The 19,917-nt window shown below is 48.1% G+C and overlaps 1 protein-coding gene across 3 annotated transcripts in view; it reads left to right on the top strand.

Annotated features, from left to right (window-relative positions):
* Positions 1–19,917, top strand: part of LOC146783837 (P2X purinoceptor 7-like) — a 580,759-nt gene that overhangs the window by 512,943 nt on the left and 47,899 nt on the right. For all 3 annotated transcript variants that reach the window (XM_085635364.1, XM_085635362.1, XM_085635363.1), the window contains 2 exons: positions 11,979–12,044; positions 12,130–12,246. In XM_085635364.1, coding sequence (XP_085491490.1) covers positions 11,979–12,044; positions 12,130–12,246 — 183 coding nt within the window. The remainder of the gene's footprint in view (positions 1–11,978; positions 12,045–12,129; positions 12,247–19,917) is intronic.

Raw genomic sequence — 19,917 nt, 5'->3', positions numbered from 1 at the left:
TTTGAGGGATTTAGGCTGATCTCTTTGACCTTTCGGAATTATGTTTTTTCGGCATGATTTCTGGGAGTTGTCTTTTATGAAGATAGTAGATGCGTGTTGTTCTAGGAGTGTGGTGGTAAACTGTCCCCAATGGGCGATTGGGTCTTCTAGACTGAATGCTTGCGATTTGAACAGCTGGATTGCAGCTTCGGCCAGAAGGTTTGTGTTGTTTGCCGAACATTTGATCCTTCTTAAGTTGGAGGTGAAGATGGGCCCCAAGGTTAAGTCTGGCTGGATAGATCTAGGTGCAGTGGCTGTTAGATGAACTTCCTGTGGGCGATGGTCACTATCCCCCTTGTCCCCAATTCTGAATCCAAGGATGTATGGGAACAGAGAGAGGCTTGCAAAGGTGTAGTCCCGTATGGAGCTTGTTGTTACAGAGTAGAAGGCATCGACTGGAGGGGAGTCGTCAGGGAATCTGCCATTTAGCGCTCGGAGGTTTAGGTGTTCTAGTTCGTCTAGAAGGTGGCATCAGTTATGCCCTACCTGACGCCTACCTGCTAGCAGAACCACTCCTCCCACGCTGATCGCCGAGCGCGAGGGACTCGAGGAGGAGAAGCTGCTGCTGCCGCGGCTCCCGTAACCCCTCACAGCCATTACAGCCTACCCACCAGCGCCCGCCTAGCGCTGCCTGGTGCCGTCTTGCTCCTGTGATTCCGCCGTCTCGAGGAGACCGCCATAGCCGGTACGGACTGCGGGACTTGAGCAACGGAGTGACAGGGGAGAGAGGAGCGAGGAGCAGGCACCAGCTGCACCAGCTGTGAGCAGAGGCCTCATTGTGAGCAGAGGCAGTGAGGCAGCCTGCTTCTCCCAGCGCTCCTTGCGGCCCAGTGCGGCCCAGAGCGCCCCCCTCGCTGGCCCCCTTCACCACCTGAATGGCAGCTGGAGGGTTTGGAGTGCCTGGAGCCCGGCTCTGTCCTGCTGAAATCAGTTCCGAAGCTGCCGTGCCAGCGGTGAGCGGAGGTGTACGCAGCACACGGGTGCGAGGACAGGGGTGGGTGTGGGCAGGTGGGGGCGCGGGTGTAAGCACAACAGAGAAAGCCTTGGTGCACAGAGTGGTGACAAAGTCAGCCAAACAGCCAAAGTGTAGCCAGCGACCTGCTTGCGTTGCCTCGCTCACTCACATGCCTTGCCTTAGGCCCCCCACGCATCGCACCACAGGAGTGCATCGGCTACTCCGTCGCACACCCAAGCCCCAGCAGCCCCAGCAGTGCCCACTGAGACAGGGCAGAGGCCCAAGGCCAACAGCAGAGGACGCGCTATAGCAGCGGTGTGGTATTGTTGCACCAAGGAGTCGACGGCGACCTCTGTGGCAACAACGAAGTGCAGCCAGAAGCGCGGTTAGACGCCACTCAGGACAACGCACAGGAGAGAGCACAACGAAGAACACAGAACAGGCATACAAGCTATTACACTACTCGCCACGTGCACTTTGCCCTGCTTGTCAGAGTCGCTGATCTGCTCTCCAAACTTCACGGGTGCACGGGCTACTTGAATACACAAGAATGGGAAGACATGCTCGCCATTTACTCACCAGATCAGGTACAAAGAGAGCACCCTCCCCAAGAGCGTCCCCGAAACTCATCCCACACATACCAGATAAAAAACTACCAAAAGGAGAGCTCGCAAACCAAGGAACAAACTGCTGGTACTTGGACTTCCTTACTAAACACAATACAATTGGCCGTTGAAGCACTGCAATTTCAGTCAGAAAAGATGGAGATTCAGATTACACTACTGAACACGTTGGCAGTGTTCACGGCAGGCATTGACAAGAAACTGGGAAACTTGAACTCCCTGATAAAGAGAGCGCAATCCGACACTCACCTTAGCTGTAACTGTGACCAGATTGTCGACAAACTATCTACTCTGCCCTTAATGCTAAGTAGCATGATAAAGGACATAAAAAGCGCAACAGCGGGAAACTAATAAAGGCCAGGGTAATCCCAGCACCGTGGAGAGAACAACTAACGATCAATCAAATAGTAAGATGCAAACAGGCAACTCTAATGCGAACACCGAGAAAACAGGAGGGCCCGGAATTGGAGGTTCGCCAAAACTAGCTTCTAAGCAACGCCGGCAACAGAAAAGGAAAGGGCGCAACCAGAAGCCCCCCACAAATGCAACAGCCTACGTCTCCATTTTTTTAGGTTCCCACAACAAACGGGACATTGACTCAGGCGACTCAAGCAGCTTAAATCAAGCACAACGGTCACCAAACATCTCCAACAATTCCCTGGAACAAGGAGGTGACCCAACTTGGACAGACGCAGCCAGGTCACATGTGGAAACTGGAGCAGAAAATGGACAAGGAACCCCATCAGGGGCTAGAGCAGAATACAAAAAAGAAAAAAGACAAGCTACTATATCCATTCCCCTAACAAAAAAACCCAACAAAGGCTACAGTCAACAGACAACACTCTGCCAAGACCCGAGGGGAGAGACATGGGCCTTATCCAATAATCCTGTACACCTCCAAAAGTCAAGTGGAGAGGCGGGCAACGCCAGGGCCCTAGGGCCTATAGAAATAATGCACAAAGACACTAATACGAACTCAAACAATGGGCCCAGGAGAGGTGGCACTGGAAAGATAGACAGGCCAAATCAGGACACACTGCTCAGAGAGCCTGAATGGCCTCTTCCATCAACCAATGATTGCCCCAGCTGGAGGTTCCCGGACAAAGGGGCTCAGGATGGTGCGCTAGATTCAAAACAAATAATCCCCAAGTTGATAACATCAAAGGAAAACCCAAGGAACTCTACGGCAGGAACTGCAAATAATCAAGTGGAAACCCAGCTCAAAGAAGCAACCAGCTTCATACTTCAATCCGCACCGTTGGCCACAGCAAATCTACATCTGTTAGCAACACAAACATCAAGAACCAGGCAGCAAGAAATACAGGCTTCGGTATTCTACCCTCTATACACCTCCAAGGGCCATCAGGATACGCTAAATCGAGGTAACATCATAAGATTAATGAAGGCAATCCCAAATCTCGCCGGCATAAGCTCAATGGATCTACTCTCCATAGAGTTCATACGTACTGCCAATCCTCAAAGACCAGAGGCCACAAAGTCAACGTGGAACTCAGGTAAAATTGCAGAGATAATCCTGGCAGAACTGGATAAATTTCAAAACTGGGGTATTGATATCACCCCCTTCAAAAAACCAGCCTACCCATTTCCATTATTACAAAGTAACATAAGCCGTGGACTAAAAATACAGCATGCACACTCCAACTGCGTACTTAAAGGAGCTCGGGGTAGATCTCGACAGAGTCCTAGCAGCCAGCTGGATCCACAAGAAACACAATGGATGGCAGCTGCCCCCACAAGCCAAGGATTCAACAGGAAAGTAGTATCCTGTACTATAATCACACGCGCAGTGGAGGACTGACGCCATTTACAGGACGAAGGCCACAGCTGGGTAAATGGGACTCCATTCAGACTATGCTCGTGGAATATCAATGGCTTAGCAACAAAAATAGAGGACCCGGATTTCCTGAGTTATGTTAGAACTTTCGATATAATCTTACTGCAAGAAACCTGGCTCACGGATCCTCAGAACATCCAGGGCTACATGTGCTTTGTTACACCAGTGACAAGGAGCTGTAGATTTTGACATTGATCTGGGGGGCTTGCCAACTATGTATCCACGACGAGCATACCTTCAGCAACTCTCATGGACTCGATGTCAACTGCAAAAATAGCTGCTACAATCACCATCTTCCTCCAGACCGAAGAAACGGAGGTGTGCTTAATCAATGCATATGTTCATCCCAACCGCAAAGGGAAAGACTAAAAAAAACTCACTGACCAAGTGGCAAAGTATGCAACAGAGATGAAAAAAACAACGTTTATCCTGGCATCGGACCTAAACCAATACCTCTTTGGCTCAGCAGAAGCAGAGGAGGTATCTTTCCAAACTGGAATCCACAACATTCCGGTTGTTGGTCTTGTGCTCAAAAGATAGTCCGATTTCCAGAATGCGCTCCAGCAGTCACCGATGGTTGGAGGGTCCGGTCTGAGTACGTGGCTTGCCGTCGTGGCCTCGTAGAGCAGGGAAAATTATAAACAAAAAACTACCACGGGTCAGTGGGCTTGGCCAATACGTTCTTGGAATCAGGAGGGGGACTGTGAGGGATCACTAAGTACCGCCACCTTGTTCAGCCCTGTTTAAAGAGACGGACGGTGTCCTCCCGCTAAGAATTGCCCTTCCCTACCCAGTGCTCCAAGAATCCCTGTAGTCTGAGCCGTACCTTGTCCAGCCACACTCCTCCTGGAGAGTCGCCGGGCGGCGCAAGGTCTCGTTGGCCTCCTGGCATCTTCTTGTCCTCCGGGAGGCCGGCTTTGGCTGCCTTTTTGGGGGACACCCAACATTTCACCCACAGGACTGGCGTGGTCTCTGCTTCTCCGCGCCCTTCTGTGTTCGCGCTCTCCTCCTCTCACTGCAGTGCATCCTCTTCCTACTTCTCCTTACCGCTTTCTCCTGATAGGGCAGCAGGGGATGACGTCGTCTTACGGGACTCCTCCTCCAGGACACTTCGCGGTGAGTTAAAGGGGCACTCCACAGCCTGCATATGGAGCATTAGTACGCCATCTTCGGTATGCAACTGGGTGCATGTTATCAGTTCCCCCAGTTCGTCCTTAGTCTCCCGACACACCCCTCCCCTAGGATTGCCCCGATCAGGGGAAAGAGGAAAATGTGACAAATAGTCTGCGTTGCCCTGCTCTGTGCCCTTTCGGTGACAAACCTCAAATTGGAAGGGTTTTAGGGCCAGGAATCATCTAAGAACCCGTTCGTTGCAGCCCTTGATCCTATGTAGCCAGGTAAAAGGGGCATGGTCCATATACAAAACGAAAGGCCTCAGTTCCAGATAGTATCTCAGCTTCTCAATACCGCCAAACACTCTTTCTCAATAGTGGGGTACACACGTTCCCTAGGGAAAAGCTTCCTACTGATATAGAGGATCGGTCTTTCGGGTCCGTCTGAGTCTAACTGGGAGAGGACCGCACCTATGCCCACCCCTGAAGCGTCAGTCTGGAGGATGAACAGTCTTGGAAGTTAGGGGTGAGTAACACTGGAGAGGTGGTCAAAGCGTCTTTCAGTCTCTTGAAGGCTAGGGTTTCAGGCTCGGAGGGAGAGTGAAGGCATGAAGGGGAGGCTGACTTCTTTAACAAGTCTGTCAGAGGGGCAGCGATGGCAGAAAACTGAGGAATGAAGCGTCTGTAATATCCCACAAGCCCTAGAAAGGCCCTCAACTCCTTTTTAGTGTTCGGAAAAGGGGTGTCCTCAATCGCTCTTACTTTTTCTGTCTGGGGTTCAATCATGCCTTTTCCTAGCTGATAGTCTAGGTGCTTTACTTTTTGGAAAGCAAATTTGCATTTTTTTGCGTTGATATGCAAATGAGCACTTCTGAGCTCGGACAAAACAGCATCAAGATGAGTCAGGTGTTCAGTCCAAGAGTTACTGAACACTATAATGTCATCTAGATATGCTGAGGAATATTTCTGATGTGCGAGCAGTGTGTCCATTAGTCTCTGGGATCTGGTGGAAGCACCGTGTAACCGGAAAGGTAAGACAGTAAAATGGTATAGACCGTCAGGGGTGGAGAAGGCCATTTTCTCTTGGTCGTCGGGGTTTAACGGAATCTGCCAATAGCCTTTTGTGAGGTCTATTGTAGAGATGCAAAGTGCCTTACCTAAACGTTCGATTAGCTCATCCACCCTGGAAAGGGGATAGCCGTCTTGCTTGGAGATCCGATTCACGGCCCTAAAATCGATGCAGAACCGGATACTGCCATCCGGTTTAGGTACCAGCACGATGGGTGAGCACCAGTTACTTCTTGATGGGACTATGATACCGGACTCTCTCTAGCATCTGTGCGACTTCTCGCTGTAGGGCAGCCCTACGGGCTTTGGGACCCTGTAGGGTTTTTGTTTAATGGCGACTCCTTCTTGGGTGGGTATATAATGCACGGCCAGGTGTGTTTTTCTGGGCTGATCTGAGAAGACGTCCGTGGAGGAATGGAGGAGGGTTTGGATGTTCTGTCACTCACCTTCCGTCAACTCGGTGTTAACAATGGGGGCGTCAACCATATGTACCTGGGGAAACCCCATTCGTGAGAACACCTCAATTAACCTTTGGACAATGGTGGTGGTGGTTGTGGCTCGCAGAGGAAGAGCCTCAGGGTATCAGGTGGAATAGTCAACCAGGACGTGGACCTATTGATATCCCCTAGATGACTTAGGGAGGGGACCTATAAGATCCATCCCTATCCTATTGATTGGTTTGCCAATAATGGGTAGAGGTCGTAGAGGTACCTTCGGAGGGATGTAAGGGTTCTTCCTTTGGCAAATGGCGCATTCTTGACAGTATTTTTTTTTATCTGGGTGTGAATACCCGGCCCAAAAAAACTTTGCAGAATGGACTGACTTGTTTTTTCTACCCCACAATGGCCTGCAAGGAGGTAGGAATGTGCAAAGAAGAGGATCTGATCCCTGAAACCCACAGGGACCAATAGTGTGGTTCCTTTTCTTCCTTGGCGACTCGGTACAGGCGACAATTCTGTTCTAAAAAATAGGGAAAGACTTTTCTGGGGTTGTTTTGTGTCTCTTTGGCACTTTGCCATGCGTTACTAAGGGTACTGTCGTTTAGCTGCGCTGTTCTAAAGTGGTTATCTATGGCCCACGGTTCAGAAGTAAGTAGAGTATCATGGGGGTCTTTCTTTAGCGAATATGTCCTAAGATTACCCACCAGGAGACTGTAGAAACAGGGGTTGTCTATGCTCACTATGAGTTGTTCAGGAAGGGAAGGGAGGACCCCTACGTTGGCTAGGGTTTCTATGCCATTTTCGATCTGAAGAGTCACCCTCGCTACAGGACAATCCCTGGTATTGCCATGCACATAGCGTATTCTAGCAGTCCTCCAGGGGATGATCTGGGACTGGGGAACTAGCTCCCTTCTAACCACCGAGTGTTTACAACGTGAGTGAAGGAGGGCTGACACTACCGTGTCGTTCAGTCTCAGACTTACGTGGTATACTGGTCCCATTTCCTGTGCATAAAGAATAGATCGGGGCAAATAACTAACATCCATCGGTTCCACTTCCTGTTTTTCTTTCTTCTTCTTGCAAAACCTTGCGATATGGCCCCACTCTCTGCATTCAAAGCATTGGGGCCCTGATGGGGAAAAGGTTTCTGGTCTTCCTGATCGTGCTCCAAGGGATTCAAAGTGTGGTTTATTTGGTTTTCTCTCCGTTTTTATCGGTAGGGGTGCTTTTGTGTTCTGTCTCGCTCCTTAATCATGTTCCGGTTCTGGCTCGAGCATATGATGTGGCCATCTCTACAGCATGCTCCAGGGTCTGAGCAGCATGCTATCGAAGCCACCTCTAGGTTCCATAAGGCAGTGCCTCCAGATACTACTCTAAATATATCTTGTCCATGATCTCTTCTCGTGTAGATTCCAGTGGTTTGATCCGGCGATCGGCTTGTAAAACAGGGTTTTCGGTGTGTCTCCCGGGGCCCCCCTTCTTGCCGGAACTTGAGTCGGTGCTACTCATCGTCCACCCCCCACCGGTCCATTATAAACTGCTTAACGTGGCCCTAGCTAGCCATACCATCTCGGTTAGCAATTTGGTAGGCGGCTTGGGCTTCGCCCGTGAGCAAGGGGGCAAGGTAAAAGGCCAACAATCCGCTAGCCAGGTGCTGGCCCTTGCGGCCCTCTCACAGTTAAGGAAGAAGGAAACAGGATCATCCCTCGGGACGTACTTTTGCAGCGGAATCACTGTTCCAGGGAGTGCATGCCCCCTCCCCTGACCGAGGGCCAACAGCAACTGGGTCTGTCCTTCTGCTATCTTGATCACATTCTCGGCCTGCGTTTGTAGTGGAGGTGAACACAGCGCAGTCCATCTCTGCTTGATTTGCATTTTTCTGCAATGCCCATTCTAGCTTAGTTTGTCCTTCCTTTAGCTGGTAAACTAGGTTGTCCATCCTGTATCAGATGGTGTTTGCCCGCATTCTCCACTACAAATGTCAGGGGTTCAACCAGGGCAGTAGGTCTAGGGTTTAATGCCCGTATGAAAGGAGGACCCAGAAACCATATGTTGTCTTAGTGTTTGTTTTATTTGTTCCACACAGGTCTTGTGCTCAAAAGATAGTGCAGTTTCCACAATACGCTCCAGCAATCACTGATGGTTGGAGGGTCCGGTCTGAGTGCGTGGCTCGCCGTCGTGGCCTCGTAGAGCAGAGAAAACAATAAACAAAAAAAAACAATGTTTTTTGGAATCGGGAGTGGGACTGTGAGGGATCACCAAGTACCGCCACCATGTGCAGCCCCGTTTAAAGAGACGGACGGTGTCCTCCATCCAATAATTGCCCTTCCCCACCCAGTGCCCCGAGAATCCCCGTAGTCTGAGCCGTACCTTGTCCAGCCACACTCCTCCTGGAGAGTGGCGGGGTGGTGCGTGGTCTCGTTGGCCTCCTGGCATCTTCTTGTCCTCTGGGACGCTGGCTTCGGCTGCCTTTTCATGGGACGCCCGACGTTTCACCCACAGGACTTGCGTGGTCTCCGCTTCTCTGCGTCCTTCCGAGTTCGCACTCTCCTCCTCTCGCTGCAGTCCGTCCTTTTCCTCCTTCTCCTTGCCGCTTTCTCCTGATAGGGCAGCAGGGGAGGACGTCGTCATATGGGACTCCTCATCCAGGACACTTCACGGTGAGTTAAAGGGGCACTCCGCAGCCTGCATATGGAGCATTGGTACATCATCTTCGGTATGCAACGGGGTGCACGTTATCAGTTCTCCCAGTTCGTCCTTAGTCTCCCGAAACAATAAATTAATGTAATTTAAGTTAAATATAATTGAATAATTTGCATTGCATTAAGTTTACCTTGATCGTTACTCTATTTTAAAGATAATTAAATTAGTTTGAAGAAGTAATCCTAACTCTGAAAAATGAAATGAAAGAATCTAACTTATCTCGGTTCTACTTATACTTACCTGACTATGTAGTGTCTAAGTGCTGGCCACATAGATGTAAAGGGGACAATCTCTGTAATACCCATTGCAAGTGCACACATGTAGCATCTATTTGATGTAAAGAGGGTGTTACTGAGCATGGAGGTGGCCCCCAAGCATATCAGGAAAAGCTGTTGTCTGTGTGCCTGTGCCATATTACAGAAACAGGCCACCTTCAAAAGTGGCACACAGTCTGCTCCCCGGTCACAGACTGCGCTCCCAGTCAGGGTGTCCTTGGCCTTCTTCCCAAGGCCACCAAGAGAGTGTATGCAGAGAAACACTGTTTTGTTTTTGTTGTTCAATGTTGCACTCTCTCCAATGCGTGTGTGAACATGGAGAGTTATGCGGGCGCTGCTGCAAGAGAATGTTGTCTGTGAAGGTGTCACAGGCTCTGTTTGCTGTGGGAGTACTGTTGGAAATACTCCACTCCCACACCGGAAGGGTTGGTGGTAACGGGGTCTCTCCAGACATACACAGTGGTAGCTTGGCTCGAGTGGTCAGGAATCAGGCACCGTGCTAAGCATACGACATACCCATACAATAACCATGCGTGCATCCGTTCCAAAAACGACTCTACACCGTAAAAATTATGAAAATATCTTGCTTTATCTTCTTTTTCTCTTAGTTGCTGATTAAATAAATAAATAACACAATCACAATATACAAGGCTTTTTAAATAGTGCAGGTCAAATAAATACTGTCTTAATGATTCAATAAATAGGGGTGATCATAAATAATAAAGGCATAAATATAAGTGCATTACATACAGGCAATTAAATATTCTGAGGCAATAAATACTGCAAACCAATAAATATTGTGCGACCATAAATACTGTGGAACAATAAATACAGTGAAGCAATAAATAGGTTAAATACAATAAATACAGTGCTCTCAATAAATAATTAAAAGCTGACAGTGACACTTCTAGAATCAGATCACATTTAGATTTCTATGGGCTGATTTGGCCCAGGCACAGCTTGTAGTTATGTGGATGACTTGAGGGTGTCTACTCCCTGGCTTGGACAAGGCTAAGGCCTAAACTGAGGTAGATCAAGGGGGGAATACTAAAGACCTGGCTCTCTCCCTCTACACAACCCCTCTGAATTAGTCTCAGCTCACCCCTGGCACAGTCAAGCTGGTTCCAGCACCTCTCTAACCCCTAGAGTAGTCTCTTAGGATTCCACAGGGCCTTAGGCGCCCTCTATTCCACTTACTGCCCTTTTTCTGAAGCTCCGACGCCGCTGGAGTCGTGTCGACGCCGTGAGGCGGTTCCGGTTCGATGTCGGCGGCCTCGGCACAATGTCAGTTCTTGACGACGCCGGCAGGCGGTTCCGGATCGATGTCGGCGGCCTCGGCTCGATCTCGACCTCCGATTCGATGACGTCGGGCAATCTTGGCTTGATGTCGACTTCGGGCGGCTCCGGTCCGATGGCGACCTCAGGTTCGATGACGTCGGCCGGCCTTGGCTCGATGTCGACTTCCGGCAGCTCCGGAGTGCGATCCTCACTCCCGACCTCCGGTGCTCCTCTCCTCAGGTTCCGGCGACTCCGGAGTGCGACCTCACTCCCGACCTCCGGTGCTCCTCTCCTCAGGTTCCGGCGACTCCGGAGTGCGATCTCCACTCCCGACCTCCGGCACGCTTCACCTCGGTCTCCGGCGACTCCGGAGGGCGGACTTCACTCCCCCGTCGACGCCGCTCACTCGACCTCGGGTGACTTCCTCCTCGACCTCTGGTACTCCTCACGACCTCCGTCGGCGCCCTCTCTCGACCTCTGGCGGCTCCGGGTACGACGTCTGCTTTTCCAGTCAGCGCCGCTTCTCCACCTCGGGCTCCGGGTCTCAGGCTTCTCGACGTCGGACTCCAGGGAAACCAGTATCCAGGTCAGGATCTTGCTGTTCTTGGATTCTAAGGCCTGTTCCTGCTGTCCAGGTCCTTAGGATGGTTTTTCTTGCTTCTTCCCACACAGGGCTCCAGGCTGGGCTCAGTCAGTAGGGACTAGTATCAAGGGTGGGTTTATGGACCCCACTCCAGGCACAAGTTTCCACCCCTGCTGCCTCACTCCTTCCTCCTTCAGGTTTCTGCTGCTCACTCTTCACCAGTCAGGTGCCAACTGCCAGCTCCAACTGCCAACTCTCTGTCTTAGCTTCCCAACATTCTAAACCGCCTCCAACTGTCACAGGGTTCTGGAATGTTCTGGAAGGTGCTAGTAGGTTCCAGTGGGTGCTGGTGATGTCACAGGTGGCCACCATTTTGTGCTCCAGGCCCTCAGACAGAAGTTCCAGGGGTAGCTAAAATGGCTCCCTGAATCTGCAGCAATACTAAAAAGTCTGGTGGTTCCCAAAAAGGAAAAATTCAAACAGGGTTTGAGGCAAAAGTGGGACAAAATAAATAATGATGAGGAGGGACCACCCAAAGGGCTGACAGGTCTAACAAGTACACTATGAGAGTCTGTACCAGGGCGAACCATGACAATCCACTCAGTAAGATTATATGACCACCTCACCTATCCCCAGTTTATTAATATTTGTTTGACAAATGCTGTACTTATATATGTGGAACCACAAGAAGGGTTCTGTGCTTTCCTGAGGAAGCCCTTTCCGTGCCTCACCAGGGATGGAAGGAAAATAAGACTTCCTAGAGCATGGTGGGGCCACTAATTGCAAGACCCGGAAAAGCTTTGGTTGCATGGAGTTTGTCTACAAGGATGAGAGCACTATTTTCATAAAATGAGGCGATTTACCCACTGGAAGCTGTGTACTTTGTTCATGTAGAGAAAGTACATTGTAATGGCGTCAGCGGCTTGTGGCAAAGTACAATAAGGGAAAAGTCAACTTAGGACTTTAAAAAACAATATGACTACTGTTTTCTTTTTTTTTTTTTAAATCAAGTCATTAAACTAAAATATACTTGCTGATTTCTTCCAGGGTGGAAAGTTTAACTTTATTGAATTGGTGGTGTACATCGGTTCCACTCTATCCTACTTTGGCCTGGTAAGTCTTGTTGCCGCTGCATGTTTCAAGCCCTGCTTACTCCTCAGAAAGCCTTTACAGCAGAGTCCTTTCTGTGTCCATTCAGGCTGTGCTGGTCATCGATTTTCTGATCACAAATGACGATTGCCCCTGCTGCAAAGGGAACAAGGTCAAGAAGTACTACAAGGGAAAGAAGTTGGAGTCCGTGAGTTTGCCAAGAAGCGTAAGTGCTGTAGTCTGCTTCATAGAACTGCTACGCAATGATGATGTCTGTTTTGTTGCCAAACTCCACTACAGTACTTAACCCCCAGTTACAACATTTTGTTAGGAAGCAGGATTAGACTCTGATTAGGGAGCTGTGGATGCATTCTTAGAACTGTGATCATATGTGATACATTCTACTTTAGGTATGAATAAATTGTGATTTACTGGTTGTTGTATACGACTACTTCCATGGACGTTCCTGGTGGAAAGAGATGGAGCCATAGAAGTGTCTAGCTTCCATAGCTTGACTTGCACCACTCGCCGATAATTCTGGCTTGGGCCCTGACAGCACTATATATAGAGCATATGCACAGTCGAATTAGGTGGGTTTGGCTTTGGCATGCAATTCAGTGAGAGGCTGTAGACAGGAGTGGACAGCAAGAAACCCCTTCGTAGTAATCTCACAGTTCCAACCATTGCAGCGGCCCCACAGCAGTTGCTAGGTTTCCTGCGAGATGGTGATACTGAGTTCCACTATAAATATTTGCCAAGAGTCACCCAAGAGTCTACAAGATAACATGATATGACAGGCAACGTATCTTCAGGTTGTTGTCTCAGAGACTTGACAAATGACCCAGTAATAAAGAAGTAACCATTAAGGTGGGCATGGTGTTGGAAATGGTACCGCTGGGCCGTTGATGGTTTGCAGAAGAGTTGGTTTGGTTTGGCTCATTGGATAGTTGGTGATTCAGTCACTCATAGCGGTCTTCCTTCTAAAGTCAATCTGTGCTGCATAAAGTTGCTCCTTTATACTAAACTCAATTCACTATCCCTGAAGTCGTCTGTGTACCAGAGTTGAGGAGCCAAAACTGCACCAGGGTCGGACTAGTGTATGGGTTACTCTGCATCACATCAGACGTCAGATTATTGCCATGGCCCATGCTACTCCAATTCACTTATATACGTATAATTCATTTTATGTAAAATATTATTACATAGTAATATGTACATAATACTCAGTACTCTTATTACAGTCTCTAGAGCTTGCTAGAGCCGCAGATTTGGATTTCTGACCTAAGTCAACTGCAACCCACACACAACCCAAGGAGCACTGTTTACGTAAGATTTGTTTCAGTTAACGTGCAGTCCCATGAGACTACACGGGGACAGTTAGTGAAGCATGAAATCCTCTTTTATGAATGAATCAACAGAACACTCAAGGATCACTAGACGGGCAGCTGGATGTGCATATTAAAGTATTATTTTAAAACCAAAAGTCTGGCTAGTGCACACAATATGAAGTGTTACCACAATGAAAATAAACATTAAGGTAGTGTTCCCTGGTATGAAGTCCACTCTGACTTTTAGCTTTCCATGGTTTTTATAGAATATTCTAGGCTTTGTGAATAAATATTCAAAGATTTTTTGGAGACACATTCAACAAAGATTAGTGTAACATCTGTCCAGCTATTTTCACTCCATCAGGCAATGTTCTCTTGGAAAGACAACAAATGTAACACATAGTTAACAATATTCTAAATAGGCTATCATTAAAAAAATAATGTAGAAACCTAAAGATGATCAAAGGCAATGATTAAATACAATGAATGTATTCATGCAAGCTTGATTATCATATGTGCAGGAACAGAACATTATGAAAAGCAATGTAAATTTCACAGAAATGTTTGCAGGGATTCCGATTGTCTTGGAATAAGATGTACATCTGCAAGCAGAGGAAATTTAAGTAGAAAGCCAGGATACCTTTACTTGTCATGCGTGTCCTTAAAAGTGACAGGTCGTTTCTATCCTTAAAAGTGACAGCTCATGCACAGAAAATATGTGGACATGATGTATGTGTGGCAGCCCTAACCAGAGCTGAGCTGGGGGTGTGGCACAGGGTGAGTCAGAGCGTGAGACAGTGCTGAAGGCTGTGTTGGTTAGCAGGGCCTTTAGGTTATGTAAAGAAAAATGAGTCCCTAAATGTGTGCGCAAAAAAGTGCCTTCATGTAGGAGGGATATGTCTGGGCATGTTTAAAATGTGGGCTGCAGAGCTGTGCCAGATGGTGCCTGAGCAGGCAGCCCCCAAGGCCCCCAACCCACGGCCGCAAGGATGTCTAACACTAGGGTTTGCGGTGCAGAGGTGTTTTTTAAAAGTGTCTTTCTTTAGAAGCAGATGCTATAATTTGAAATGTGACATATCCATAGCTGATGGTAGAAAACAATTAAATATCACCCCAGGGCAGGTCATGTACTGGTCATCCGTCATGTCCCTAAACTTCAGTGGGAGCCAGCCTTCCCAGGAGAATGAGTCCCAAGCACAGGTGATTACCCAGCTCTTCCCAAGACAGGGCTCAGGGCTGCTTAGCAGATGCCGAAATGATAATGGGAGCATCTAACAAACATGGCTCCAGGTTAGAAAATGTACCATGGTCATCCATCATGTCCCTAAACTACAGCCGGAGCCAGCCTTCCCAGGAGAATGACCCCTAAGCACAGGTGATTACGCAGCTCTTCCCACGAACCACAGGCAGGAGGTTTAATTAGCAGATGTCAAAATGATAATGGGCGCATCTAACAAACAAGGCCACTGATAGAAAATGGACCATGGTCATCCATCATGTCCCCAAACTCAGCCGAAGTCACCCCCCAAACTCAGCCGAAGCCATCCTTGCCATGAGAATGACCCCTAGGCACAGGTGATTATGCAGCTCTTCCCAAGACCGGCAGGAGTGTCAAAATGCTAATGGGTGCAACTAACAAGCAAGGACTCTGTTAGAAAATTTACCCTGGTCATCAGTCATGTCCCCAAACTTCAGCCGAAGCCATCCTCTCCATGAGAAGGATCCCTAACCACAGGTGATTACCCAGCTCTTCCCACGATAGGCCGCAGGTTTAATTAACAGATGTCAAATGTTAAAGTGGCTGGTAGACAGACTTGATAGACCCTCAGAAGCAGCGCACGCGGGGCTTTCTAACACGTACAATGGGGATTTGCATATGGAGGTTAGACATTCACCCGACCACAACCCCAACAATTCCTTAGCCGATAGGGCCCTCGATTATTTCGACAGCCATTTATACTCCCCGTGCCTTATGTCCCCTATCACCAATCAGGGAGCGTACGACATAACCAGCCCCACGTCCAGTGTAAACCCCACATCACCACCAGCAATATACAGCGATAACAGTACGGGCTGGGACGACTGGACAAATCAGGGCTTGGAGGGCGTATTTAGTGGGGACCCTTACACGGCCGCCCGGGGTGTTCGCACTGGGACCCTGTTTCTATGGTCCCACTGGACCCTCAGTTACAGAATGGTGTTGTGGCAGACGGGGCGAGAGAGGGTCCAGGGGTGTTACATGTAGTTGTACAACCAAGCACTGTATTCAGCCCTAATCCGCCGCAATATGATTCTGTAAACCCAAAAGAGGTACTAGGGGCCCACGTGAAAGACATACAGCTGGCGGTCAGAAAGCTAAAACGCCACCATCTTTAAATTGGGGATGTGTGGTAGCGATGACAGGGTCGGGATGGAGGCGCAGCGGAAGATACTGCAAATGGTTGACCAGTGTAAAAGGGCAATCCTCCAAACGTGTCAAACAACTGTGTCCTACATATTGAGTATCCCTGCGTGACTAGACCTACACCGTCCCCTAAAGACCCAACATACCCGGGGTATTAATAAAAGTAGACACAAATCCAAATATAGCAGTAAGGTCCACACGGTACTGACAAAATCCCTGCGCTTCTAACACCTGCTCAAGTGTAAAAAGTATACGGAACCCCTCAAACAAAGTCATACAGTTTCACAAACAGCGCCTGAATCACATACACCAGTACCATGCACCAGGCATTACACAAGTTCAGGAAAGAACATCCCGACGGGTGTGCAATTGAATGGTTCTAGGGGTAGAGAGCCAACACTCCCCAACACCATGAGCTCACAGAAGGGCCGAGGGGTGGGTCTGTAGCAGAGACCTCTTTGAGCACGCCGCCCACAGGCACAATCCACGCTGTTCAGGCAGGAGGGGGTAGGCTACCTAGAAAAGCAGGGTCCCATAAAAAACAAAACTGGGCTAATAGCGCTAAGCAGCGCAGGCTTTTAATAAGTAAACTAAAGACAGAATATGCGCTACAAGGCGGCTTAATAGACCCCCAGAGCCCTTGCTAAACCAGAATCCCCAAAATGATACAGCAGCAAGCTCCCCATCAAGTCAAATTCCTCAAGATGAGGATTCAGAGACCGTGTTTTTAGAGAGCGTTAGAAGCTACAGTAGTACTAGAGAGAGGTTTAACGCTACAGAACACTAAGAGGAGTTTAGGTTTATTAACCTTCACCAGATAAGGTCCTCCACTCATGGGGTTTTAGCCATACATCAGGCTGTGCAAACACTCATAGAAAGGTTGTTACGCGATGTGGGGCCTAATGATTTTTTCCAGCTACACATCCAGGGGCAGGATTTTGACAGTCCTTTGTTCACCAAACGAAGGTCCCTCGATGTGTTTGATGCCGTGGAATTTTTAGAAAACCTCTTGAGGCTTTTACAGAGTAAGGCTGAACTAGTCGCCTATGGCACTTTCAGAGTCATAGCCCTCATTGTACGGGGTTGTGAGGGGGTGTTTCCAGGCCTTTAAAAAGCATCCTATACAGTAAGGTAATTAGTAAGAAACGTTGGCTGCTCAACTTTAACAACGGAGCGACCAACACCTGTCTGGCAGCCAGCATTGTGGGGTTGCTGATGGGGCGCAACACCACCGACGCTGTCATCCTGTCTAGAGCGGCTGAAACCCATGAGGCTCTTGAAATACCTCGAGACCTCATGGTCGGCTTTGGCGACATAGGTCTTTTTGAAAACTATTTCGCCGTTACGGTGAAAGTTCGTTATCACAACGGTTCTTGGAAGTACTTTACAACCAGGGAACATCTGAAAAACAAGACTGTATATGTCCTTCACCATGAAAATCACTTTTACGGTATCTTGAACCTTAAAAGTTTTTTGGGAGTCAAGTATGTGTCCACACATTGCGACCACATATACAACACAAAGGCACATCATCAGGGTGAAATGCACTGTAAGATGTGCCAGAGGGACTGTTGCGACGTAGACACCTCCCTGAAGGTGAGATGCCGCAACTGTAAGATGTTTTGTCGCTCGCAAGCCTGCTTGAGCATACACCGCAAAGCTGTTAAATGCACCCCTAAAATGGACTGTCATGAGTGCGGACGGTATGTGGCGACAGATCACAAATGCAAAGGTATAAAATGCCCAAGATGTCAGACTCCATGTAGGGTAGGAATTGTACACCGGTTTTACATGGTTAAAGGCAGACCCCAGACTAAAACTGAAGACTACATAGTGTTTGATATAGTGTGCACACAGGGGATGGGGGTACACCAACCTAACTATATGTACGCACACCGTCTAACTTCTGATGACAGCTGGGAGTTTGAGGGGCGAAAGTGCGTTGGTGATTTCCTTAATAAATTCATTCAATCCAAATTCAAAGAGTATACCATGCTGGCCCATAACTCAAAAGCCCACGATTCATTCTTTATTTTATAAAATATTATTCATGAAAAGGTACAAGTAGAACTCCTCACTCAAGGTTCCAAGCTGATGTTGTTAATGGCTGGCCAGTTACAAATAAGGTTCATAGACACCCTGAATTTCCTACCCATGAAATTGAGCAAGCTGCCAAAAGCCTTTGGTTTCCCCTGGTGTAAAGGTTGTTTTCCACACTTTTTTAACACCTGGGCGAACCAGAATTATATGGGGCCCATGCCGCCTCCGGACACTTATGGGGTTGAATATATGATGCCTTCTGAGAAAGAGAGCTTTCTACAATGGTACTCTGAAAACCGTGAACAGGAGTTTCATTTTCAAACCGAGTTGAAAGCTTATTGTCAGGCTGATGTAATGATCCTGCGACAAGCATGCAACCTCTTCAGAGATGTTGTGGTGTCTATGACTAAGAAAGCCAGGGTCTTGAAACCCAAGACGCCTCGAATGACCTAGACGGTCGAATACATAGACCCTTTTCAAAACATCACGTTGGCCTCCATGTGTATGTCCATCTTCAAGCACATGTTTTTAAGACCAAAAAGTATCGCTCTAGTGTCTCCAGACCCCTATAACGGTAAACAGAAACATTATTCAACCCCTTCTATCCAATGGCTCATGTACGTCTCTGAGAAGGAAGACATACATATTCAACATGCCTTACAGGGTGGTGAATACCGCCTGGGTCCCTATTACCTGGATGAGTACGCTGTAATTAAGGGAATGCCGATGGCCTTTGAATACAACGGCTGTTTTTTCCACGGCTGCCCTCACTGCTACAAACCCCACAAGTTTAACAGACAGACGGGTTCCAAATTTGAGCACTTACACAGACGTACTCTGATGAGGGCCCAATATGTAGAAAAATGTGGCTTTGCTATGAGGGTCCTATGGGAGCATGAGTGGTTAGATATGCTAGCAACTGACACAGAGCTCCGCTCTTTCCTTCAGAGTTGTGATTTACCACAACCTCTGGAGCCCCCGCGATGCCTTATTCGTGGATCGTACAAATGCCATACAACTGTACAGGGCTGTTGGTGAGGGTGAGAAAATACACTACTATGATTTCACCAGTCTGTACCCATTTGTGAACAAATGAAGGTATACCACTTAGGACACCCCCACCATCATATAGAGAGACTTTAAGTCCCTTTCTGAATACTTTGGGCTAATCAAATGTAAAATCTATCCTCCAAGGCAGCTTTACTTTCCAGTGTTATCATACAGAGTCAATGGTAAGCTGATGTTCCCCCTCTGTCAAACATGCGCAGTGTTTAAAGAGGTTGGTGGTTGTGGTCACACCGAAGAACAAAGGATGCTGACAGGGACCTGGTGTAGCATCGAGGTCTAAGCTGCCTTAGAGAAAGTCTACAGACTCAGGAGAGTAAACGAGGTGCGGCATTTTAAGAGGACCACGACACGTCTCTTTTCACGTTATATTAATTTGTTTCTCAGAGACAAACAGGAGGCCTCAGGATATCCTGAATGGTGTACTAGTCAAGATGCAAAGCAGAAATACATCAATGACTACCACGCTCATGAGGGTATACGTTTATGACCCCATTTGATAGACGTCAACCCTGCCCGCCAACAGTTAGCCAAACTCTGCCTCAAAATTATGGGGAAAATTCCCACAGCGTACAAACATGTCAAATACAACCTTAATAACAGATCCTGATGAACTGTTTAAGTACCTTTTTGCCCCTTGTTACAAGGTGTCCAGCTGCGAGTTTATCGATGACGAGACCGCGGCTGTGTGTTGGAAATATACAAAAGGGTACCCCACAACGTGTAACAAACATCTTCATAGCATGCTTCACGACAGCCCACGCCCGTCTAGAGCTTTACGGGCTTATGGATAAACTCCAGGACCGCTGCCTGTATCATAACACCGACTCTGTGATTTTTCTGAGTAAACCGGGGGATGAAGTCCCTCCTCTTAGGGATTACTTAGGTAATTTGACCAGCGAAGTCGATAAGGATGAACATATAATAGAGTTTACCTCCTCCAGACCTAAGACCTACTCCTACAAAACAAACACCAACAAAGTGTGCATGAAGGTCAAAGGTATAACATTAAACGTCAGCAACACCCTAAAAATCAATTTTGACAGTCTGAAGGATCTAG

This window comes from Triturus cristatus, chromosome 11 (assembly GCF_964204655.1).
Source record: "Triturus cristatus chromosome 11, aTriCri1.1, whole genome shotgun sequence".
Taxonomy (NCBI): Eukaryota; Metazoa; Chordata; class Amphibia; order Caudata; family Salamandridae; genus Triturus; species Triturus cristatus.
Note: the sequence above shows the minus strand (reverse complement) of the source record. Positions and strands in the feature narration are given on the sequence as shown.